The following is a 25941-nucleotide window of genomic DNA, read 5'->3' on the forward strand; positions in this document are numbered from 1 at the left end:
CCTTAGCCGCCGTCTCACACCTCTGTCTTCAGCCCTGTTTTCTCTGCACTTCTGCAGAGGCATTTATGTCTGCTGCCCCCCCCCCCCCCCCCCAACCCCACAACACCACCCTGGAAACACAAGACAGCCTTGTAGTCTAGAAACTTGGATGTGGGATTAACTCGACCCAGTTTATCCTGGTTCTGCCACATATGTCCTGTGTGACCTTGGGCAAGTGAATTAGCCTCTCTGAACCTCAGTTTTCTCATCTGTAAAATGAGAATGATAATAATAGTATCTACATCATAAGGGTTTTTTGAGGGGATTCGCTCTGAAAGTGTCTGCCTGGCATATAGGGTATGCAACACATGCTTTCTCTCTTTTCCTGGTTTTTTTTTTTTTTTTTGGAATATTAACTAGCTTTTAAAATGTTCCACGTTTTTCCACCTCTCCCATTTTGCTGAATGCTCCTTCTCCGTGGAATGCCTTTGCCCCGGCGCCCTCATCTTTACTCCTTGGCAGTGTCCCCATCCTCTGGGGCCCAGTTCACATGCCGCCTCCTCCAGGTGGGCTTCCCTGCTTTGTCTCCCACCCAACAAACGAGTCCACCGTCGCTCCTTGTAACTTAGACTCTGGTGGTCTGCACGCGCGTCTGGCTCCCCGGGTGCTCCTCTGAAGGGGCTGCGTCCTCCTTGGTAAACGCTCTATCGACTCCCGGCCCCCAGCTCTCCACGGGGCCCCGTTCCACACATGACATGCCCCCCGCTGCCCCAGGCCACTGGACAAACTCACAGAGCAGTTCTAGGGTTTGGCAAACGGTGCAGACTTCGGGCTGGGACGCGTCTCAGAGTCACGTGGCCGCCGGTGCACACTCAGCAAACGGACAGCGAGTGTCTGCTCCGTCTTCACAGCAGCGAGTGGAGAGGGCAGGACTCTTACCCGCTGTACGGAGGGGGAGACTGAGGCCCGGGGAGACCAAGGGACTCGCCCAGGGCCCCACCACCGGGCAGGGGCAGAGCAGGCCTTGGAGTCCAGGCCCCTCTACACTGGGGATTCCCTGCAAGCCCCATGCACGCATCGTTTGCTCTTAGTTAACCCGACCTCGCCAGGGTCCCTGTGTGGCCGGTGTTAGTAACTGATGAAGTTTCTGTGCGACAATGGAGAAGCAGCAAGTGGCGTCTCCCCCAGGCAGTCTGTGGCCTCCAGAATCAGGGGAAGACGTCCTTTTGCTGTCACAGCCCCTGACCAGCCTGCTCTTGAGCCCTCGGCCGTGCACACCTTGGTCCAGGTGCGGCTGGGAGTCCCTTCCCTTTAGGGGACACTGCATGGGCTCCGATGGTCCCCAGAGCCACACAGCCCACCTGAGACCTGAGGCCCGGGGGTGGGTTCCCTAATTATTGCTGGAAACCATCCCTCGCCTGTCAGCACGCTATCAATAGGGAGCTGGGGGAAGAATTAAAAGATGGCCCTGGCTCTCTTCCCCAGTGGGGGTGGGTTGAGGGAAAAGACGACCAGGCCAGCGGCATGGCTGCACGGGAAAGCCTGCGGGCGAGGGCGGCCTCCTGGCCACGGCGCGGACCCGGCCACACTGCCCACTGTTGCCATTCCCACCGGCAGCACGGCCTGCAGAGCCGGGTTTTAAAGATGAGAGTTCCAGCAAGCTGTCCCTTGGGCAGTGACAGTGCCCGTGGTGTCCCTGAGGCCAGAGTATGGCCGTGGCCTGGCCCTGCCCCTGCAGACGTGTTCCAGGGACGTGGCGTAGGAACGTTAGGATCGGGACGGACTGGTCCTGGCCACCGTTGACCTGTGCTGCCTGCCGGAGGGGAAGGGGGCAGGAGCAGCCTCCAGCGTCCTCCTGGGACACTGCCACCCCCAGCTGTGTCACCTGCCCAGGCCACTTCTCCTTGCTGAGCCCTGGATTCCTGACTCCTAAAACCAGGTCCCAGCCAGCTCCCCGATCTACTCAGGAAAACTCAGGCTGCAGAGCGGAGCCATTGTTTGCCAGCGGTGCACGTGTGTGATTCTCTTTACAAACCGTGTGTTAAAAAATCCGGTGACACACTCAGGTGACCTCTGCAGAAAGTCAGCTTCTCACTGTTTGGAAGGTCCTTTGTGAGGAAGGACCATCTCCGCGGTGCTTGGTGGAATCTAATACTAGTCTAAACAACAATGATAAAGGTTCTAGTAGTCACAACCAAGTATAGGCTCAGAGAGGTGAAGCGATTTGTCTAAAGTCACACAGCTGGTGCATGGCAGAGCCAGGATTCGAACCCAGGTCTGTCTGGCCTCAGATCCAGCTGGACACTTGGACTTCCGCATCACGGAGCATTTCCAAGATGTGTTGCTCACAGATCCCCTGCCTGCACCCAGGGATCAGCTACCTCTCCCCGCCCTCCCCCACGCCTCCCCCACAGATCCCTGAAATGTTACTCACGAGGAAAACCTCTGGAGACAATAGCGGCTCCCAGCCAGGCGTGCTGCCGAGGTGGAGCTGTTTGGAATGAGTGGAGGTGCGGGAGGTGACTCAGGAGGCGGCGTGAGGCTGGACTGCCTGGCTTTGACTCCTGTGTGTCCAGGGGCGGGATCACCTCCCTTGGAACCCGCTGCCCCATCTGGAAAATGGGATACTGACCGTGGATAATGTGCTGCCCCCTCAGTGAGAGCAGAATATTTGGGGCCCCCGACTTTGGTTTGCACATTTGGAGATGATGTTTATGAATGCCCCCCGCAAAGGGTCTTGATGTAGACAGTCGGTGCCCAATCTGTGTTTAAAAATAAAAGAGAACAAAGGGCAGCGGGGACTTTTTGGGAACCGAGGACCTGGAGGAGCCGGGCAGACCTCGGTGCTGGCCACCCCCTCCCTCTCCCTGGAGCTGGACCCACAGTGGGTCAAGGATGAAGTAAGCACCCAGCGCTGTGTGTGTGCTTCCTTGTGTTTTCCTGTGGGAAGCTCCGGGTTAGGATGGGCAGCGGGAACGCTAGGCCTAGAGTGTGATGTGGGGCAATGGGGGTGGGGATGCTTCAGCTTAGATGCCTAAATTTCACGCCAAAAGCCAGAAGCGCTGTCTGTAGTATTGGTGGCATTTCCAGCAAAAGCCAGCCTCCGGGCCTTTGCACTGGCCCTCCTCCTGGATATCCGCCTGGCTGCCGCCCCCACCTCCTTCACCTCTCTGCTCAACTGTCTCTAGCTTCTCCTACCCCCCGACCACCCTGTTTAAAGTTGCAGCCCCCGTCCTCATCGGTCCCTGCCCCGCTCTGTTCTCCCCGTGGCGTGGGTCACCCTGCAGGTGGTGTGTAACCCGCTCTGTTCTGATTTTGTCTGTTTCCCTGCATCAGATGTCGGCTCCCGCAGGGCAAGGACTTAGCCCCTTGGTTCTCGGTGTCTGCACACAGTAGGTACTCAGATGAAGGAAGGAAGAAGGAAGGGCTGCCTGTGTGCCAGGCTGATTGTTGCGTGTGAGCGCCGACAGGCTGGAGAGCGGGCTTCTGTTGTCCCCGTTGCTATAGGTGAGGACGCTGGAACTGGGTACCTTAGCAGTTTAGCACCTCCGTACCTCTGCACGTTATCCACAGTCTGGGCCTGGTCCTGCCCTCCCTCCTTCCCTCCCTTATGTTCCCTGAGCACCGACATCGTGCTGGGCCCTGGGTTTGGCCCTGGGAAGAGGAAAGTGAACCCGTGTGGTCCCAGCCCTCAAAGGCACAAGGGGTGGCATCCGAACTGACCCAAACCCCTGCCATCCAGGGTCCTAAGCTCTCTAGGAGAGTTATGAGTAAGGACTGCATGCTCCCCTGTGCTGGAGATGTGGGTTTTGAAGGTAGAGTAGGAGTTTGCCAGTAGACGAGGCAGGGACCTGAATTGCAGACAGAAGGTCACTGCAGCAGGCAGCGGTGTTGCTTGTCGCAGAACCACACGCAGTGCCATCTCATGGAAGCAGGACGTGTACGGGGAAGAGCAGCCAGTGACAGGTCTGAGAGGGGTCCCCGGGGTGCCAGTGCCCAGCTGAGGGGCCTGGACTGATCCTGCTGCACCGGCCCTGGGAGGGGCATTGGCCCAGGAGCTCCCACTGCCCCCGGGGGTTTTGCCCCTTGGAGCCTGGCAGAGGGCTGCGCTGGCGGCTGGCTCAGCTGAGCTGTGTGCCCTGCCCGGGCATCTCCATCCTGTCCTTTGTCGCGATTGCATTCAGTCGGTGACGGCTCTGTTTACCGCGCAGAGAACGGCGTTTGTGGCTCGGGCCTTGTTTTCTGGAAGCCTGGGGTGGTCATTGCTGGGGGAATTCTTCCAATTCCTGTGAGTCCCGCCGGCTCCTCTGAGGGAGAGTCAGCAGGCATCTCCGCCAGGAATTCCGGAAACACCTCATTCCTCAAGGCTCCGGGGTGGTCTGCCTCTTTGACTCTGTGTCCTTCTGGTTTCAGAGCCAGAGAGAAGCCATCTGCCTTGCGAGCATCCTGACGATGCCAGCCATTGCCCAGGGCCCCACCGTTTGCTCGGCCCCGTGCTCAGCATTGTACATAGATCATGAGTCCACGCAATGCTGGCATCAGCGTCAGACACTGGAGTAGTTCTCTGTCGTCACTGGGGCTCAGAGAGGTGGAGAGACTTACGCAAGCCCACACAGCATCTAAGGGTCAGGCAGCCAGGATTGGAGCCTGGGTCTGTCTGGCCCCCAGGCACCTGTCAGCCCTGAATCCCCGTCACCTGCATGGTCTGCAGCTCGCGTCCCAGCCTCCACTTCCCTGCTGGGTTCAGCTCCTTACACTTCCTTTACTGCATGTGCGCCTCTCCATCCCTTCACTGTGCCCTGGGTCAGGCCTCCGTGCCCTCTCGCCTGGACCGTGGTGCTGGGTGCCCTCCTTCTGGCCCCCTCTCTTGCCGCCTCCAGTCCATCCTGCACCCAGCAGCTGGGGTGTTCCCTTCCCCTGGGGATGATATTTCTGCTAATTAAATTGCCCCTCCCCGACTGGAAGCCCTGCAGCAGCTCTCCCGTCACTCCTGGAATAAAAGTAATTTAGCGAGGCACTCGAGGCCCTGCCCGGCCCCTCCCTCCCCGCACCCCTCACTTCTGACTGGATGCCAAGGAGTAAAGGCTGTGTTCTGTGGAGTTTCCTCACTGGTCCCTTCCCACCCCTGTGCCTTTGTCTTAACCTTAACTGCCCCTCTCCTCCTGGCTAACTCCTGCTCCTCCAGGAAGACTCCGCTCTGGGTCACCTCCTCCAGGAAGCCCTCCCAACCTCCCCCATGCCCTTCCCCCATGCTGCGTCCGTTCCAGCCCCTTGTCTTTTCTGTTCCCTGTTGGAGTGATCTGCTTACATATCCACTTCCCCTGCTCGATCGTCAGCTTCCTCAGGGCAGATGTCCAAGACGCCTCAGCATCCTTAGCAGACTGCTAGCATACAGTAGGTGTTGACTAAGTGCTTGTTGTCCTGGTCCAGCTCTGGGTGACCTCTGAGCCGCCTCTCTGTTGGAAAACCCCAGATCCCGTGGCTTGTGCGACGGGCATGGTTTTTTCTCCGCCTCTCCCCTCATTGGGTGGTGGCGTCGCAGAGGGGTCTGCTGTGCCTGCCTCCTGGGGTGTTCTGGATGCCTTTCCTGTTTTACAGAATTGCACCAACCAAACACACTCACTGTAGAGAAATAAGATCACAGATGAGGAAGAAAAGGAAAACACGATTCAACGTCCCACCCCTTGGAAATAATTCTTGTAACACGTCCATGTCCTTTAAGATTTTTTGCATATATATATGCAATATATATATACATCCATGAATATATAAAAATACATACACATATATGCATGTATAAATATATGCACATTTTGCATATAAATGCAACATATTGCACGGTATATATGCAAAATTATATACATATATGCAAAATATATACATATTTTTGCGTATGTGCAAATAGATAGATCAGTAAAATGGGCTTCTGCTCCATGAACTCTTTCGTACCCAGTTTTCCTTCGTTTTCTCTGCTCTGACTGACTGTCCGTGTCCGTGGGCGTGGACCTGCGCGTGCCCCTGTTCCATTTTTCAGGTGCGTCTGCTTGGTTTATTCGGGGCCCCGAATGAGCTTTGGAGGCTCAGGCTGTTGGCAGGCTCTGTGCCCTGTAAGTAAGGCCGCAGGAAACGTCACTGGATGCTTGTCTTCACACTCGCCCGTCATCAGAGTGACTTTCAGGTGCCGGGGGCCGAGGCAGGGACCTGTGCGGTCTGAGGGCTGCGGTGCCCGTTGCTGAGCGAGTTCCAGCCCACGGCCAGAGTCATTTCCGTCGCGTTGGAGGCCGTGTGTGCGATGATGCAGTCCCTCTGGGGTCAGCTAGACACTTGCACACGCGTGCACACCAACACATGCACACACGCACAGACACAGGCAAACGGCTTAATTTCTCTGAGTCTTGGTTTTCTCCTGGATAAAAGGGACACCAGGTTTGCAATCTCTCATCCAGATTCTAAAAAGCTCTCATTTGAGGCGAACCCCCCATGCCAGTGTACCCACGTGGGGTTATTAACAGTGTCTGTTTATCCCTATGGCTGACTGTTCACACGTGTTGCCATGTTTGCCTGTGGAGTGTTGCCAACACTGGTGTTTATCAACGTTTTTCTTCCTTCTTGACCCCCAAAGGGCCTTTTTAAACAATTTTTCTTAATTCCCTTCCCATGAAAATTTAAAATAGTGGCTATCTTGTGTATCTGTATATTTACTGTATGTGTATCTGTGTTTTATACATTAAAAAACAAGATTTTTTTCACCCCCATCCCCAAGAACCAATCGTTACTCCCTTGGGGACAGTCCCCCTCCTATAAAGGACGCATGACCTGGACCAGTAGTACTCAGCCAGTGCTCACTTTGCCCCCCAGAGGCGCGCCTGGGCCCCGGGCAGCGTCTTTAAACAGCTGCAGGCCAGGCTGGGCACCAGAAGGAGGCGGGGCCCTCGGTTCTGTCCCTGACCGCGGAATGTCAGCCCCACTGGTTTTGCTCCTTCGCTGGGCTGGGTGCTCATCAACAGAGGAACCGCCGTGCCACCCAAGGAGGGCGGCCCCCCTCCAGGGGAGAGGGGCTCCATCCACGTTTGATGCCCTGGGCTCGCCCCGCCTCTGCACACCAGCCCCTTATCTGCAGGCTGGGTCCTCTGCCTCCCCTGCAGGGGGGGTGAGAGGGGAGGGCACTGTCCATCGACAACATGGCGGGCTCTTGATAAAGATGCCGGTTCGCTCCCTCCTTTCCCCAGGCTGTCCCCTCACCTGCACTGCCTTCTCTGGTCTCCCCACCTGTCCCACTCTGGACCCTCAGGACCCCACCCCACCCCACCCTCTCATCCGAGGCCCTGGAGCCCCTCGGATACCTGGGTTAGGAAACTTGTCACTCAGTGGGCCCAGGATGACCGGGGGGTGATGAAGGCAGAGTTTTCTGCCCCTTGCTCTTCGTAAACTCATCTGTGGTGGCTCTGACGTCCTCCCACATCCACGCTTAGAATTCTCCTGCACTGTTTTCGGGGGCAGCGCAGTGTCCCCTGTCAGGGGCGAGCCGTGGTTTACATCTCAGGTGCCCCTGTGGAGAGGCAACTGGGTTGTGTTTCCTGTTACCAAGAACAGTGTTACTGTGAACATCCCTGGGTGTGTCAGCTTGTGTATGTATGTAGTTGTGTGTTTGTGTGTAGTTGTATGTGGTTTTTGTGTAGGTGTGCGAATTGTCTATGTTTTGTGTATGTGTATATTTGTGTGTATCTTGTAATTTGCATGTGTGTATACGTGTGTTTTGTGTATGTGTTGTGTGTGTTTGTATATGTGTTTCTGCGTTTGTGTTTCTCTGTTTGAGCGCCTGTCTCTGCTGGATGAATCACCAGAAGCAGGGATGGTGGAGTGGTGCTGTGACGTTGGAATGTGCTCCCTGTCACACAGCATGGCCAGGATGGCAGCTGTGTCCTGCCAACGGGAGATCCCGGAGGATTCGGGGTCCCAGGCCGTGGAGGGACACCCCCAGCGCCCTGCCTTCCCACCGGGTTCACATTACGTGTCCAGGCTGCAATTGTGTCACCTGACAGGCTGAGCCCTTGCCTGAAATAAACATGCGAGAGATGATTCGACGCGTGATGTTTCGAAAATAAGTCCGATTTGGCTTAGACTGTTTTAAGAACCCCTCCGGGAGCCGCCAAGTCAGGACGGGTGGGGGCAGACTCTGTAAAGAGGAGATGCTGGAAAACATGAAAGAATGATATATTTATATAGAACTGGACATTTTTAACATTTTTTTTTTTAAATTACTAACTGCAAATGTTACAAAATACAAAAAGAGGTAGAATTAAAAAATGGCTCCTTCTCCCCTCCCCCGTCACTCCGTTCCCTCCCAGAGACGAGTGTTACTACCGCTTTCCTGTCCTCCGATATTCTGTGTATCTTCAGATATTTACGGCCGTGTTTTCTCCTCCTAGATGGATGGAGCTCACTCTACGTGTGGTTTCGCTCCTCACCTTAGTCACTTGGCAGTGCCTCCTGGAGGTCATTCCACAGCAGGATGTAGACATCTTCCTCATTCCTTTTAACAGTTAAATAGTATTCCTCATTTTGATCGTTCTATAATTTAGGTGAAATAATTTTTCAAAGCCCCAAATCCTCTTTTCCCTTTGGCTCGTCTTAACCGTAGGACCTTTTATTTATTTATTTATTTTTAAATGGACTCCCTTAGGAGCTTTTTTTTTTTTTTTAAAGATTGGCACCTGGGCTAACAACTGTTGCCAATCTTTTTTTTTTTTTTCCTGTTTTATCTCCCCAAACCCCCCCTGTACACAGTTGTATATCTTAGTTGCATGTCCTTCTAGTTGTGGGATGTGGGACGCCCCCGCCTCAACGTGGCCTGACGAGCAGTGCCATGTCCGCGCCCAGGATTCGAACCCTGGGCCGCCGCAGCGGAGCGCGTGAACTTAACCACTCGGCCACGGAGCCGGCCCCTGTAGACCTTTTATTAAGAGAACGTTAGGCTTATCAGGGAAACCGAATTTGTCTGTTTTCATGCAGAGAGCATCTTAGTACTTCCAGAATGTTCTCTGCCCTTCCCCTCCCCCTGCACCAAAGTTCTGGATCATGTTGGGGATTCTCCTCCTTCCTGGGATTAATCTCTTCTATTTTGCACCCTAAAAAACATTGCACTGGCCACTCGGCTTTCACTGTTTGTCTCCACACTAAATGTGATATTTTAGAAGAAAAGTTTGCTTTAAAAAGTAACAAAAATGAAATTTTGAGGGCATATATAAAAACAGTCCTGCGATAGATCAAAAGAACTGGCATAAACAGAGTATCATTCAGGGACGTCCGGGGAACATTTTTGGGTTCTTTCACTCATTCGTTCATCCGTCTGTACGTTATCAGTTTCTCCTTGAGCACCGTGTCTGCACGGACCCAGTGCCTGCCCTCAAGGAGCTCCCAGGTGGGAGCAGACAGTCAGACAAACAGGATGCACAGCCCCCAACAGTAAGTTCTATGATGGGCTGAGCACAGGGGGCTCTCTGGGGTCCCAAGGAGAGACTAACCCAGGATGGATGGAGGCAGTCAGGAGGGGCTTCCTGGAGGAGGCGATGCCTGAGTTGTGTTTTCACAACACATTCTAAGCAGGCCTGGGGCTGGCCCTGGTTGGTGGCTGACAGACTGTCCTGAGAAGTCCCTCAGAGGGGCATTTCCTGGGCAGAGTGACAGCAGGAATTGTTAGAGTGGGGGTAACAGGCTGTCCACTTGGAGCCCGAGCAGCTGGCTTTGAATCGGGCTTCTCCACTCCCTCGTGAGGCCCTGGGCACGTCGTTTTACCTCCCTGTGCCTTAGTCTTCTTCTCCGGAATGTGGGGCAGCAACAGTGCCTGCCTCTCAGGGTTGCTGGGAGGACCAGATGGGGCTGCTTGGCCCACTGTAAGGGTCCTAGAGTTGCTGTCGTCATTGTTACCATTCATCCGTGAAATGGGGATATTAGGAATATTTTCTGTGGGAATTAAACTAGATGGTCCACGTAAGGAATTTGACGTGGTCCACGCACATAGCTGGTGTTCCCTGAGTGTTCATGGTTATTACTATTCTTATTGCCTCCTCAGCCACCTCTGACCCCCAGAGCACGGGCCCCAGGGTGCCTGCTGGGCTTCTTGCATCTGGGGGAACCCCACCTCTGAGGCTGATGGGAGCCTGGCGCCCCCGCCCAGCTGTTATTTCTATTTATAGCCTCAGAGGCTGTCGGAAGAGCCAGGAGGCCCTGGCCCTGGAGTGTGGTCGGGCACTCCCAGCTGAGAGCAAACACGTCTCCCGAGGACCAGCTGCCAACGTGTGTCCCTGTCACTTTGGGTTTCACACTTGCCCCGCTGAGACGGTGTGTCTGCCAGAGCCGTCATTTTGCAGCCTGTGCCCCTGGTGGATGGTGCGGTCCTGGAGGGCAACAGGTCTCCCGGGCCGAGCTGGGGTCCAGTTCGTGTTGTGATGGAGGCGGGTCGCTGACCAGTGTCCAGGTCAAGGGAGGTGCTCAGGGATCCTGGAGGGGCAACCCTGTGCTCTCAGCTGCGTGGTGAGACTGTTTGGCCTCCTTAGGGCCCAAGAGGACATACATTGTTCGAGTGTTTGTTAAAACGATGTGTTTTGGGGGGCTGGCCCCGTGGCCGAGTGGTTAAGTTCGCGCGCTCCGCTGCAGGTGGCCCAGTGTTTCGTTGGTTCGAATCCTGGGCGTGGACATGGCACTGCTCATCAGACCATGCTGAGGCAGCATCCCACATGCCACAACTAGAAGAACCCACAACGAAGAATACACAACTATGTACCGGGGGACGTTGGGGAGAAAAAGGAAAAAATAAAATCTTTAAAAAAAAAACAAAAACGATGTGTTTTGGGAGCTAAACAGTGGGTGTCATCCTCATCGTCAGATCAACTGGCATCTATTCGGCAATTACCGTGTGTCGGGCATGTGCAAGCTCTCACCACATGTTTTACAGAATCCTCCCAACACCCCTAAGCATCCTCTCCACCCGCATTTCACAGATGGGAAAATCGAGGTTTCGAGAGGTTTGGGCACAGCCCGCAAAAGGCAGAGCCGGATTTGCCCCGTCCGTCCACTCTTAGAACCTGTCCCACCTCCGACTCGTCAGGGCCTCTGGGTAGGTTAATTTCGCACCTGCAACCTACAAGTTTGTGGCTCAGGTTGCTAGTCACCGGGGACCGTTACTTACCCGTGGGGTGTTGATAAAAACTAATTTTATTCAAGCCTCTGAGTGGAGGGCATCGTTTCATCTTCAGTTAGGTGGACAGCCCCGTCGGGGGTCTGAACCATCTGAGTGGGCACTCGTTCAAAGGGGAAGGAGCCAAACCCTATTCGCTGGGAACCACAGATGGCTCAGTAGGCGGGCGTGGCGAGCGCCGGGCGTCAGCCAGCGCCAGCGGTCGAGGTTAGCCGTCAAGCTGCAAAGGGCCACCGAGACCTTCCCTCCCTGGCCACTGACTCACCGAGAGCGGAAACTGAGGCTCAGAAAGGGGAGGGTCATCCAGAGAGGGGAGCGAGGCTGGGACTGGGGAGGGGATGGAGTCCAGGAACAGGTGTGTTCCTGTGGGCGGAGCCACAGACCCGCAGCCCAGGTGGCCCCTGCAGCCCCCTCATTCGGCGGCCCGGGGACACATCCTCCTCCACCTCCTCATCACTCTCGCCCCGTGCGTCTCTCCCTGTGCCCGTCTCTGTGCTTCTCAGTCGTGGTCGTGTTCTCGGTTTCTGTCTTTGTTCTGGCTGCTTCCCTCTCCGCCTCCGTTTGTCTGTCTCTCTGTCCGTCCTTCACCACCCTCCCCCCTCCACCCCAAGCTTGCCACCAGCCTCAGAGATGAGCTCAAGACCTTCCTGCCCCACTGAGTGATGCCCGTGGCACGTCTTGAGTAGACGCCAGCTAGGCGGCCAGCGCACGCCCTGAGCTGTGCCCGTAGCCAAGCCACCGCAGTGCAGCCACACACGGCCACACCTGGCCATACCTGACTACACCTGGCCACACCTGGCCACACCTGCGCTGTAGTTCTTAGAGCCTGTTGAGAGGGGTCAGCGACTGGCGTCCCAGCAACTGTCCCCGGGAGGCACCACCCTCCACCGTTGGGCAAGTGCAGGGCAAGGCTGGCTGGTGCTGGAGCCCGAGGTAGCATCGTGGGCTGCCCAGAAGCCCATCCACTGCCCTCCTCCTCCTGGCTGAGGCCCAAACCCACAGGGAGGGGATGCTGTGCGAGCTTTTGGGTCTGCCAGCCCCTCGCCCATCCATTTCCTTCTGGCCTGACTGCCTGGCTCGCCTCTCTTTTCTGCTTTTCCTGTCCTCCTTCCTTCCTTCTTTCTTCTTCCTTTCCTCCCTTCCTTCCTATTTATTGAGCACTTAATAAGTGCCAGATCCTGTGACTAAGCACCGAGAATCCTAAGGTGACAAAACCCAGCTCTGCCCTCTTGAGATCCTGTGCATCGGGAGGGACAGGCCCCCAGCGGGTCAGACGAGCATCTTAGAACCACCAGCTGAGGACCTGGACCCGGCTCGGGGTTGGGAGCCCCTCCCAGGGGCTGACTCCCTGTGCCGTCTGGAGGATGTGGCCCCCGGCCAGGTGGAGGGGCATCCTGGGCAGAGGAACACCCGGGCACGGGCCCTGGCGTGAAGGGGCCCCGTGTGTGTGGGCGTCCGTGTGTCGAGGTAGAGAGTGAGGGAGCGACGGTGAGAGGAGGAGGTGAGGAGCAGGTGCTGGACCACGGGGCCCTGCACGGGGCTGCAGGAGCACCGACAGTGCTCTTAAGATGAGAGCCTGGGTCCGGGGGTACAGGGTGGGTCAGGTCTCCTCTCTCGGCCTCAGTCTCTTCCCCTGTAAAATGGGCCCGTGACGGTTCCTACTGCACAGCGTCGTTGGGGGCATTACGTGGCAAAGTGAATGACGCCTCGTCGGTGCTCCATAGTGTCAGCCCTCGATATTGTCACTGTTATTGCCCAGCCGTCGTGCACTTCTGACCCAGACACAGGACAGGAAGATGCCGCAGGCCCTCAGGGGCACCGAGACAGAGCAGGTGTCTCCCACGCCGTCCTGGGCCTGTGACCTCAGTGTAGTGACCTGGGAGTGTAGAGTTGCAGAGGGGCTGGGATGCCCATCTCGAGTTGCTCGGAATCGCTCTGTCAGCTTCGGCCGCCCGCCGCTGCCCTGACTCAGGGCTCTCGCTTAGGCAGAGATGTCAAACCCCCCAAAATAATGCCGGCATCATGTTTCCTCTTTTCCCCGCCCCCTCGCCAGCTATGTTCCCTTTTCTGGTTGAGGTCACAGCTACCCAACTGCAAAAAAGTTATTTTCAGAAACATATTCCTCCAACAAATATTTATTCGGCACCTACTATGGGCCAGGTGTTGTCCTGAGTGCTGGGGCACAGCAGGGGGCTGACATAGATCAGAGGTCAGCAAACGACTGCCTGTGGGCCACGTCGCCGGCCACTTGTTTGTGAATAAAGTTTTATTGGAACACAGCCACGCACACTCACATCCTGTCTGTGCTGCCTTCACGGTGACAAGGACAGAGTGGAGCAGCTGGGACAGACACCGTACGGCCCACAAAGCCCAACATATTTACTCTCTGGCTCTTTTTTTCTTTTTTTTGGAGGAAGATTAGTCCTGAGCTAACATCTGCTGCCGATCCTTCTCTTTTTGCTGAGGAAGACTGGCTCTGAGCTAACATCCATGCCCATCTTCCTCTACTTTATATGTGGGACGCCTACCACAGCGTGGCTTTTGCCAAGCGGTGCCATGTCCGCACCCGGGATCCAAACTGGCGAACCCCAGGCCACTGAAGCGGAACGTGCGCACTTAACTGCTGCACCACCGGGCCGGCCCTGAAGAGCCTCCTTCTGATTTGTTCCTAATTCACGATGTGTACGACATGGTAGGATTGGAGGGGGGCAAATCATACTTCTAATTGTATCATCTGATACATTAGGATATGAAATTACAAGTGTGGACGCTGAGTTAAATCATCAACAATAAAAAGAGACTGTTGTCGCACCACAGACAGCGCCACTGTTAACTGTGTGCTGTGGAACCTTCCAGAAGTTTTCCTTGCTTATGCTCACATACATTTATGTATTTATTTTTATAAAACTGGTATCCTAACACACATGCTGTTTTGTTACTTTTTTTTTTTTTGACATTTGCTGGTAAAGACATCTTTCTGTGGCAGTAAGTGTTCTTGGCGAACGTCGTTTTCCTTGGCTGCGTTTGCTCCGTTGTGTGGATGCCCCGTATCGTATGTCACCGGTCCCCGTCTCATTGGACATTTAGGTCATTTCTGATATCCTGCGATGCTGCTTCTAATATTTTGTGATGTTCGCAGGGAGCGCTCATGTTCATGGAGCTTGGTGAGCGTGTCTCCTGATTTTCTTGAGAGAAATTTCTGGAACTAAATCACCGAGTCGAGGGCGTGCCCGTTTTCCGTTTCAGGACGCGTCACGGCTTGTTGACACACAGCCCTCGAAGGCGCCTGTCAGCCTGGTCTCCCCAGCCTGGGCGTCACAGAGCTGTCCACTCTGGGGACAGCCGGGCCGAGGCCGTCGTGCCGCCTGCAGACAGGGGCCCGGGGTCGTCCCCCATCCCTGGGTTGGGGCGTGGTGAGGGCTCCGAGCCAGTGGCTTTTAAACCTGCTGAGTTCTTGAGGCTTTTTAGAGCATTTTAATGCGCATGTCCTCTCAGAGCGTCTGGAGGCATCCTGGACGAGCTGTTGGGGGCTGGAAGGGGGGCCGAGACGGGAGCCAGGAGCCGGGGTTCCATCTCTCCAGCACTGCCTCTTACTCATCGTGAAAGGTAAGAGCCGCTCTGCAGCTCCTGCCTCTGTGCCTCAGTTTCTCATCTGAAAAGGGCCAGCTGAGTGGACCCCAGGGTCCTTGTCAACCTAATGATAAGATTTGATGGTCCTCATCTGACACGTGACAACGACATATGGATTGGGGTGGTCGACACCCATCAGGGGTGCGTGTCCAAGAGGCCAGCACGTGGCCCGAGTGGATGGCTGACCTGGCCGTGCGTGTTTGTCGGGCGGCCCTTCCTCGGGGGTCTTCCCACTGCCTCGCAGATCCCGACTCGCCGGCGGACAGCGAGGGCTTGGGTGGCGGCCCGTAAGCGAAACCGAGCTGGAAGAGCATCCCGCCTTAAACCTAATGAAGGATCTGACTCTCAGGAAGTTTTTAGAAGAGTTTCGGGCTCTTTCTGGGGTTGTTCTTAAGGCCTCGTAGCCCTGGGAGCGAAGCAAGCTGAAGCCCTGCAGGTTGGAAGTGCTGCCAGGGCCATGGGACGTGAATAATTCGCAGCGCACACAAGGTTACCGGATACCAACTGGAGAAAATGCTGGTAAACAGCTTGCTCTCTTCAGCCTCCTTTACAAGATGAATTCCCTCAGGTGTTCCTAACTCCTGAATTCCTGCACATTCGGGGTCTGTGTTAAAGCATAGTGACTGAGATGGAGTTCAGCCAAATACTTAACATCTGCTTTGTCTGGCCATAGAGGCACAGAGAGGTTAAGTAACTTGCCCAAGGTCACACAGCTGCTCTCAATGGAGCCTAGATTCAAATCCAGGCATTCCGGCTCCAGAAACAGTACTCATCCAGGGGAGGCTGAAAAGAAACAGGCCAATTATAATTATTAGACTGTGGAAAGTTCTAGAGCAGTGCTCACTGCTAGAAACTTTCTGCAGCGATGGAAATGTTCTGTACCTGTGCCTTTCAGTGTGGTCTCCACATGTGCCCGTGGGACCCTTGAAACATGGCTGGTGCCACTGAGGAACTGGATTGTCTGTACTTTTCAATTTTAATGAATTTAAGTTAAATTTAAATAGCCACATCGAGCTAGCAGCTACCATATTGGACAGCAAGATACAGAGACTTGAGGTCCAGGGGACGGTGGGTGCTGGGGGCTCCTGAGCTGGTTGGCGGGGTGAGGTGGGGGGTAGGGGGAGTTCAGGGAAGGCTTCCTGGAGGAAGAGCCATCCAAGTTGAAATCTGAATATGGCCAGGTGGTGGTGGCTGGTCCAGCAGGTCTGGAGGGGAGGGAGAGTGGACTGAGGAATGTGGGGGACAAAGCTGGCTGGACCAGCCACTGGGACGGACTGGGGAGTAGGGAGGGGCTGGGACGATGGGGAAAGAGCCCCACTCATGAGGGCCCTGCAAGCCGTCCTTAGGGTGTTTGGTCTTAATCCTGAGGGCCACGGTTAGCTAATGAAGGATTCTGAGCAGGGGCCCTTCAGGCTTCGATTTCGGTTTGGCAACTAATGGGAAGAGAACCTATGGGAGGGGCCCCAGGTGAGGGCGGCAAGGAGACCCTGGAGCTGGCCGAGGCCGGATGGAATGTTCCGGAAGGAGACTTTGAAGGACTCAGGGATTGAGAGGATTGATGCGCCACAGGGCTGGGGGTAGCAGGGGGGCCAGGTGTGCTGCCCGCTGGAATCCTGAGTCCGGTGTGAGACGGTGGAGGGCGAGCACATGAATTCCTGCCCGTGGGGGTTCCAGAGCCCTGAATGCCCCCAGACGGCAGTGGATGGAAGCCGGCGTGTTTTTGCCGAATGCCATGTGCGCCCCCACGCAGAGCGTGCGCGGGAGCTCAGAGCCATTCCCTGCCTCCAGCCCCCACTCCATCCTCAGCCTCCCCCGGAACCTGCCCTGCTGAGTGCCAGAGGCCCCTCAGATGCCTCCCGCCCTCGCTCAGCGCTCAGAGCTCCCTGTCGCTGGGGGTTTGGAGGACCCGAGAAGGACCACGCTTTGCCAGGGGTCCGTCCCCCTGCCTGACTTTGGGGAGGCCGTGACAGTGGTTCCCGGGACGGCAGCTCCCGTCTCCTGAGCTTGATACTCTCCAGAGGTTACCTGCTGAAGCTTCAGAACAACCTGTTTTTCCAAAAGGGAAACTGAGGCTTGGATGGGGAAGCTGCTTGGCCGGGCCACACAGGTGCAGTGGAGAGAGACAGCAAGCCCCCCAGGCTGTAGACCATCCCTGAGCGTCACCCCTCTGCCTTCTACTGAGCTTAGCGCATGCAGGGCCCAGGCCCCGCATCCAGCTTGCAGCCGTCTGCACACTGCTCAGGATGATGATGTCGAGTCCGCCAGAAGCAACCCCTCAGGCCCCAACCTCTGGCCTCTGAATCTGACCATGTAGGGGGTCAAGTTAGGCTGATTCTATGACATCTTTGAAAACAGTAAGCAGCTGGGCACATGCTCAGATGATCACTTCCATTCCTGGGCCCCAGGGAGATTTCTTTTTTGAGGAAGATTAGCCCTGAGCTAACTGCTTCCAATCCTCCTCTTTTTGCTGAGGAAGACTGGCCCTGAGCTAACATCCATGCCCGTCTTCCTCTGCTTTATATGTGGGATGCCTACCACAGCATGGCTTGCCAAGTGGTGCCATGTCCGTACCTGGGATCCGAACCGGTCAACCCTGGGCCACCGAAGCCGAATGTGCAGACTTAACCGCTGGGCCACCTGGCCGGCCCCCCAGGGAGATTTCTGTTAAGGGTGCAGGGCAACTGAGAATGTCAGGTGTCCTTTCAAGGCAGACGCATCCAGGTTTCCCCTGGTGGAACTGACTGCATCCTGAGGTGCGCCAATGGCCGCCCGTGGCCTTGGAGATCAGGCCGACTGTCCCCAGGCTGGCTGGCTCATCAGGACCCAGAGCCTCACAAATATGCGACCCCTCCACCCGGTGGTTCTATCCTAGGGATCTCTCCTGGGGGAGTGGTCACAGAGATGGGTCCCTTTAGCCTCAAGGATGTTCGTCATATTGCTGATTGTGACAGTGAAAAGTAATCAGCAACCTAAATGCCCAGCACTTGGAGATTGTCAGATGAACGATGCTGCGTCCATCCCTGGGCCGTTCTTCAGGCATTAAAGGTGGTGCTCTAGGTGAACTGACCCAGAGGAAATCCTGGACAGGACTGTGCCACAATATTGTCACTGAGTGACGGGTTATTTAAAAATGTCATTCCTCGTGCTTTTCTATCGTTTCTAAATGTTTTACAATGAGCATGTGTTATTTTGGTGGAAACAAGAAAAGGTTCCACAGGCCGTGGATTTAGGGTTGTCTGGCTGTTACGAGGGTCGCGAGTGTGGCTGTTCACCAGACGGGACTGAGGGGTTTCTTCTGAATTCCCGTCCTTGCATACGCTTCGCCTGCAGCATCCCCTTGAACATCCTGGGTTTATCCAAGTGCCCCCAAAAGATGAGAGAGAGAGACCGGGGCAGGAGGGGGCACGTATCGGGCATTTCCTGAGTGCCAGGCCCTGTACTAGGAGCTGTCACTTGGGTCCTCTCATTGGCCTCTGTGCCCTTGGGGTGACTACCGTTTCCTCGAGAGTCCTTGTCACTTCTCTGTGCCCCAGAGAGGGAGGCAAAAGCCCTGACGTCACACAGCAAAGCTTTTCCCCATGCAGTTGCTCGTTCTGCTGGACCATATGTGCTCTCTCCACTGAGGATGGTTCCATAGAAGCTGAGAAGAGGCGTGCTGCCCACCGCTGGAGGAAGGGAAACTGTTGAGGGTCAGCCCACCTCCACTAAGCACCTACTGGGTACCAGGCAGGCTCTGTGTGGGGAACAAAGATGACGGAGCGTCCGACCTTGAAGGGTGCATCAGCTGAGTTACAGAGTCTCAGGGACTGGGTCTGTGTTGTGACCCCACCCCCAGTTCCCCATTGCCTGGCACATAGTAGGTCCTCAGTAAATATCTGTTGAGTAAATAACTTGTTTGGCAGACTTTTCCTGGTACAATCATGAGTCCAGAGTAGGCAGGAATAGTTCAGAAGGAGAGATCAGTGTGATTGCAATGGCTTGGCTGGAAAGGATGGATAGGAAGAGGGCACAGCCCAAGCAAAGCCACAGAGGTCAGGATGCGAGGACTGTGCGGGATGCAGTGAGTAAGTCAGGCAGAGTGGGATGGAGGGCTGTTTGGGGCAGGAGTGGCAGATAGGACTGGCTGGGAAGTTTGGGGCTCCATTACGAGAGATGTTGGATTTCAGCAGGAGGACAATAGGGAGCCAGGGAAGGATTGTGAGCAGATGAATCCTTCTGAAGCACATTCAGCAGAAGATGCCTCCTGACCTCAAATAGAACATAAGAAGGGAAGATGCTCCCTGTTGACCTTTCTGGAATTGGGGCAAGGCTGCTCTCACCTCCTTGCCCCCTCTCCTTCTGTATTCCTCATCCACTTGCCCCCAGTCTTCAAAAGATGGTGACTGGGAACCTCCCTCACAGGCCGTCAGAAGCCAGCAGCCACCCACGCGAGTGGGGTTTTCGTTTTGCCTTGAATGCTCTGGCTTCTCCTGAGCGGACACGTTAGGGAAGCCGGCAGCCTGGTCACTTAGTGGGGGATCTGTGGGCTGCCCCCCACGTGCCAGGCCCTGGGCTCGGCCCTGCAGCCAGTTGGGTGGTACCCAGGGCCCAGGCCGAGGACAGAGGCCAGTAGCCAAGCAGGCAGTGACAGAACCGAGGGGTCCAGGCCGCGGAGCTCGAGCTCCAGGTTTTGACACCGAGCAGGGGCCGCATCTGCTCCCCGCAAGATCAAAGGCCAGGCAGGCGGTAAGAGACAAAGAACTTTAATAAGCGATAAGCTAGCAGATGGGAAGATGGTGACTATCTTCCTAAAACCCCATCTTAGAGGGAACCCACTTGGAAATGGCTTCTGCAGGGCAAGTGGGGCTGGGGAGGGGGCTCCGGGGTGTCAGGGGATGGACGACCACGGAACGTCGGGCGCCTCTCCCCACGGATCTGCTGAAGGCGACATTCCTGAGGAATCTAAGAAAGCCTCAGTTCCTTCCTTATCTGGGATGGAAGGGAGGTTTGGGCAGAGGACATAAATTTTTGCTAACAAGTTACTCTTTCTATTGTTACAGATTAGCTTGCCTTCTCGCAGTTCTAAGTGTTTTTCCAAAGCACACTGTGGGAATGAGATGGGGAGGGGAGCCCGTGGCCTTGGGGCTGAAGTTCTGAGCATCCTCTGCGTGGGGGTGACTCTTTCATATCCTTCATGGGTCACATGTGCAAATCTGGGGGCGTTCGACGTGTTGCATGTGGTGGGTCTTTAGTCTGGCAGGGGGCTGTCAGCAAACCTCTTTTATCCGCCGGCCTCCAGCTGTTCTGCAAGGCGAGCCCAGAAACTTCGGTTACTTTGTTTCCCACATTAACCTTGTGGGTGCAGACACGGTTTCATCCTCATCCAGGGAAACTGTAACTCCTTCGTCCTCGGTTTCAGTTTGAGTTCCCCTTCTCAGTTACTGGTTATTTTATTTGGGGCGTGTCGCTTCACCTCTCTAAGCCTCAGTGTTCCCATCTGTAAAACGGGATTGTGGTAAGCTCCACCTCACGGGATCGCCATGGGACTCAGTTCAGCCAGGTGATGCGTCAACAGCTTGGTCAAGGCCGGGCACGAGTTAGATGCTCCACAGGTGCTGTGCTGGCTGATGCTGACGGGGAAGCACTGTGGTGGTGGGACTCAGGCAGTGGGGGCGCCCTAGACCGGACTGAGTCCTGGGGCGTTGAAGATGGAGAGAAGTTCAGCCTGGCCGCAGGGTGAGGCTGAGAGAGGGGCACTGAGGAGGGGCAGGGTGGCACCCGCCAGGACTCTGTGTGCCAGAGAGGGTGGCCTTCATCCCAGCTTGCCCGGCTTTAGCCCTGACAGTCCTGCGTCCTGTGATGTCCTGGGCAGACCCGAATGGTTGGTCACCCTGGTGCCCAGCCAAGACGTTGGGACCCACCTCGGAGAGCAGTGGGGAGCTGGGGCGGGTCTGACCTGGGGATGATGTCATACCATTCGTGTCGGCCGGCCCGGGGTTCTGAGCATTTTCCCTGATAGAAACCTCTCTTCTGCCTTGTCCTTGCAGGACCAGCTGAAGCAGTGTTTCTCCAGGAGGCCCCCCGAGGCCAGGGACACCGACACCCTCGTGCAGGAAGCCGACAGCCAGTATGGGACATGGACGGACCCACGTCAGAGCGGGGAGAGGTAGGCTGTGCGGGGCTCCTAGCTGGGGCAGGGGGGCCCTGGGTGGGAGTCAGTGTGGCCCCCCTGCCTCCTGATTTCCAGATTATTAGGACCAGTTTTGTCTGTCATGGTAGAGTAAACCATTCTTGTTACAAAAAAACAATTTTAGAAAGTATAAAGAAAATAATATATGAAATGTCCAGAGTAGGCAAATCCGTAGATACAGAAAGCAGATTAGTGGTTGCGGGGCTGGGGGGCGGGGGGCACGGGGAGTGACCACTTTTGGGGTGAGGGAGTTGTTCTGGAACTGCACGGAGCCGGCAGTTGCACAGCATTGCGAACATGCTACATCTCACTCGTGGTGAATCTTACATGTGTTTTACCACAATAACAAAAAAGTCACAGAGAAAATGAGAACCACCTGTGCTCCCAGCACAGCGTGGGAACCATCGTCACTGCTTGTGCTGTGTGTCTTTCTCGCCTTGTTTCAATACATCTGTGTGCGTGTGTTTACAAATACAGGAGCGTATTAATCATACTGCCTCCTGAGCTCTGTGTGCATTCGTCATCAGCTGTATTTTCCAGATTTTACATCCCTCCTCCATGTAGGAGGGGAGCGATGCTTATAAAAACAGCTGAGGGTTGCTGAGCGTACGTGCCAAGCGCTGTTGTAAGCTCTGAAATGTCTTAACATGTAAATCTGTTACCCCATCTCCCAGAGGCGGAGACTGAGGCACCCCACCTCATGGGGTTGTTGGGAGGGCAACCGTGCAGCAATTAGCATATTCCCCAGCACACAGTAGGAGCTTTATTCATTGCACCTGTTACTTGTTTTAAAAATGCAAGTTATCTTCTCCCCCTTGGGGGCATCATGCACAGCAGTGGCTTGGTGGATGCCCGGGGTGGGCCCTGTCGCATTCCCAGCTCGAGCCTTCCCATGCCGAGGGCTGCAGGATCGCGTGCTGGGGGAGGTCGGGGAGACCTACATTGACTCCCGGCACGGCCACTTACCAGCTGTCACTATGTCACTCAGTTTTCTCATCTGTGGGTTTTATGCCCAGGGATGTGGTGTGTCTACCCAGGAAAGCTTTTCCCCCCAACGTGCCAAATGGGTTTGGTTAGTAGGCTTCCTTAAAATTCCCCAGACACCCCCGCCAGAGCCTGGGTCTCGCCTTGCCCGCCTCGCTGTGTGACCCTGCAGGGCCGTCCTCTCTGGGCCTCCACCCCCAGCTCCTGCAGGGAGTCCTGGGGTCTCCCGTGGGTGGGCGCCCCCTCCTGTCTCCCCGAGGCCCTGCAACCCCACTCCGGGGCCGTCCGAGGAGCCGCGTGCTCCCAGCCCTGGACGACGGCGCCATCTGCTGCCTCCTCGGTGGTAGTTCCCTCATTTTTTGTGGATTTGACTGAATCCCACCCCACACCCCAACATCCCACCTCTTCCAAGTAAGAAAATCACCCCAGAGCTGACAACAGTGTGGCTGTGCTCCTGCAGCGCAACACCGGGCCACATGGGCTGAAGTTTCTGCTCAAGGGGGCCGCTCGGGGGTCCTCAGGGCAGACCCTCCCATCAGGGGGGTGGTGTCTGGTGTGCCCCCCGCCCCCCTCAGGGTAAGACTTCCCATGCTCTTGACTTGGGTATCTTTTTTTATGGGAGGGAGCCTTTTTCATTGGATGGCTTGACTTATCTATAGATTTTCTATCTCGTGTGGTTCCCATGATCCTAGCGGTACTTGAACGCATTGTCATGGGAAGAAATTCCAGATGCAGGAGACGCTCCAGGACTTGAATTCTGGAGGCAGTCCTGCCTCTTTGGGCTCCTCCCCAGCTCTGTGCCTCACTTTCCTCATCTTTACTGAGGCGGATATTGAATTTCATGAGATCGATCCTCCGTCGTAGGATTGTGGAGCTTATGGGATTATGGGGTAAACCTCCTAGGATTGTGGAGAGCGTTAATTGACAGTGTTTAGCATATAGTGAGCGCTCAGTAAACCTTTATCAAATGAGTGAATGAATGAATGAAACAAAAAGAGTAAAAAGAAAGAGGTGAAATTAATCTTCACAATTTAAATAGCAATATGTTATTGAGCACATGGATCCAATGCTTTTTTTCCGCCCCAAGTGTTAGGAATCCTGTATGCGCCTTACGCTCCGCTCTCACCGGCCACATTGCAAGGGCCCAATAGTCACGTGTTACCCGTGGCTCCTGGACCTCGCGGGACAAGGGGGTCTTGAATGGGACAGGAGTGACTCCTCCCCTTGCGCACCTGTCCAGGTGTTGTGAGGGCGCCCTGATCAGCACCTGGCTGTGCCCGAGGTCATCCCACGGGATGCTCTGTGTCTTGTTTCCCGCTGTGTAAAGCTCACCCACGCCCTGTTCCTGGGTTCAGCTCTCTGAGACGACCTGCGTGACCGCGTCTCCTCCGTTCCTTTCTCATAGCTTGGCCCCCGAGTCCCCGTCCCCGGACAGCAGTGCCGCGTCGGGGCGGAAACAGCCCCCCAGCAGCCGCTTGTCCTCCCTGTCCTCGCAAACGGAGACCCCCTCCGCTGGGGACCAGCCTGAGGGCTCCAGAGACCAGCGGAGCACCAGCGCGGACCGCTCCAGCACTGACCTGGAATCCACCGACGGGACGGATGGGCTGCCCGCCCCGGACGCCTCCCCTGCCAAGAGAGTGGACGACTTCTCCTTTATCGATGTGAGTCGGGAACTCGAGCTCGTCTTGGAAACACTGATTTCTTCTTAAAGGGACACTCTAGCATCTCCTGGTGAATTGCCCCTTTCAGGGGTAGAGTCTGTACCAGGGACCCTTGGGGTGGGTGCAGAGGACGTGGTTTCAGGTGGGACTAATGTCTGCATGTGGCTGGAACCTGCCATACACCCAGCTGTGTGTCTTGAGGCAAATGTCTTCACTTCTCTGAGCCTCAGCTTCCTCATCCACTCATAACCAGCACAGTGGACTTGACAGCCTTAAATACAATCACAAATTAAGACTGATCCGAGCCCTCAGCTGTTAGGTTGCCGGAAAGTCTGGGTCCTCATCCCTGGGGGAGGGGGTCTGCAATTCCAGATGTTCAGAGTCCGGAGTTGGGTCAGACCAGTTCTGCTGGGTGTTCTCATCAGGGTCTTGCTTAGTGGGACCATGTCCCTGGTGCCAGGGGACCCAAGTCTCTCTGTAAATGGGTAGTAGCGGTTTCAGGAAGGGAAGCCCCCTCAGGCATGGGCAGCCCTCGCGTGGGTCCCCAGGGGCTGCCCCAAGCAGAGCTTCCCTCCAGGATGCCAGCTGCTCGGGTCCAGCTGCCCTCCTGCTCCAGCCCCTGTCCTCTCATTGCCCCCGCTCCCAAGGAGCCCCCTCCCCTCAGGGGTCCAATTTTCCTTGTCAGTCCTTGAAACGTGGGGTTCTCAGCATTTTCCTTCCCTGACAGTGGGGCGCCCCTCCCACCCTCCTGAGGATGCAGCATCTAAATGATGCAGAGTCTAACAGGGACCCACTCTCCTGGCGGTAAAACCTCATGCCCACACTCGTGGGGATGGCCACCCAGAATCTCCCAGAGCGGGAACACCACTGCTTCGGGAGGGGTCTTCCTTTAGGGCCTCAAAGGGGATTCCCCTTTCTAAGTATGGCCAGGGTCTCTCACTGGCCCCTCTGGATAACGGCAAAGTGGGGAAAGACACAAGTCCACTGGGGGACTGCATTATATAAACATGGACATGGCATGGACGGTAAGAATTTAGTTAGGTGATATATTCAGTTATTCATTCAACAAACATTTCTTGAGCTCCCCCATGTGCCAAGCATTGCTCTAGCTTATGTGCTTATATGATGTCACCATGCCATAGCATCACTCTCTGGACTTACCTTCTAGAACACTAAGTAGTTCCTTCTCAGCGTCCATTGTAAATAACAGCAGCTGTGTCAACGGCCACTGGTCACTGAGTGTTGGCCCCTGGCCCACGTGCATGTTCGTAATGCCAAGAGGTGAAAATTCCTGCTCCACTTGGCAGACTAGGGAACTAAAGTGGCAGAGAGATTCAAATGCTGGTGGCCCCAGGCACAGGCGTTGCTACTTAATGTGTCCTGAGGTCTACCCATGATGCCCACTGTGATGGGCATCCCCCGTGGGCTCTGTTTGGAGGCTGGAATGGGAGGCGAGGTACTGAGGTCTCCAGCTTGTGCACCAGCCTGAGGCTGCGAGGTGGCCCCGGGGAAGCGGCACCGACTCCCCCTCCAGCCAGCTCCTCAGTTGGTGTGATCCCCTCCTCCCTTCTCTGACTCTGAGAAACTGGCTCTGGTTAGTGACCGACCGGGGAAGTCTGCCCTTCTCTTGGGGGCAGCGACCCATGATTTCCGTCTCTCCCAGTACCCCTACTCTGGACACCATTGTGGCCGGTTTGGGACCAGCTGTGCAAATATCAGCTCCCTTGGCCCGCCCCCGGTGGGGTGTCTGGCACTTACAACTCTGGGAAATGACTCACTGAAATTGGCCCGTCATCGCTAACTTAAACAGCTTCTGGTGACGGAATTTCTCCAAAGAGACCAGAGAGGAGGAAACCAACGTTTCACGCCAGAACGTGAGCTGGCCAGGAAGAGACGCCCCTTGTAGTCATAGCTCTGGTCTGTGGACTCTCAGGCGCCGTCTGAAGTGAGGGCTTTCCATGCCTGAGCTCACCGAATTCTCTCAGCCACCCTAGGATGGGGATGCTGGTGTTATCCCCTTTTGACAGATAGGGACACCCAAGCTCAGAGAGGTGACGTCCACTGCTCGTGGTCACACAGCCAGGGTTTGAACCAAGCAGGATCTGAACCCTGAGTTCCGAGCTCCTCACCACCATCGCCTGGGAGATTGCTGGGCCAGTGGCTGCCCCACCTCTCTGCTGGGCCCGCTGGTGGTGGTCTGCACCCCTGGCCCTTTGATTGCAGAAGGTGATAATCTTAGAAACCATCACTGACCCTCCACCTGCCCCTTCTCAGTGCATGATGTTTGAAAGCTTGAAAACGATTGCCTGGTGCCTAATAGA

General features: G+C 55.6%; 1 protein-coding gene across 2 annotated transcripts in view; it reads left to right on the forward strand.

The window, feature by feature from the left end:
- The window catches only part of KIAA1671 (KIAA1671 ortholog), a 136965-nt gene that overhangs the window by 97847 nt on the left and 13177 nt on the right, over positions 1-25941 (forward strand). For both annotated transcript variants that reach the window (XM_046640153.1, XM_046640154.1), the window contains 2 exons: positions 20833-20951; positions 23365-23620. In XM_046640153.1, the coding sequence (XP_046496109.1) occupies positions 20833-20951; positions 23365-23620 (375 nt within the window). The remainder of the gene's footprint in view (positions 1-20832; positions 20952-23364; positions 23621-25941) is intronic.

The sequence above is a fragment of the Equus quagga genome, chromosome 15 (genome assembly GCF_021613505.1).
Source record: "Equus quagga isolate Etosha38 chromosome 15, UCLA_HA_Equagga_1.0, whole genome shotgun sequence".
Classification (NCBI taxonomy): Eukaryota; Metazoa; Chordata; class Mammalia; order Perissodactyla; family Equidae; genus Equus; species Equus quagga.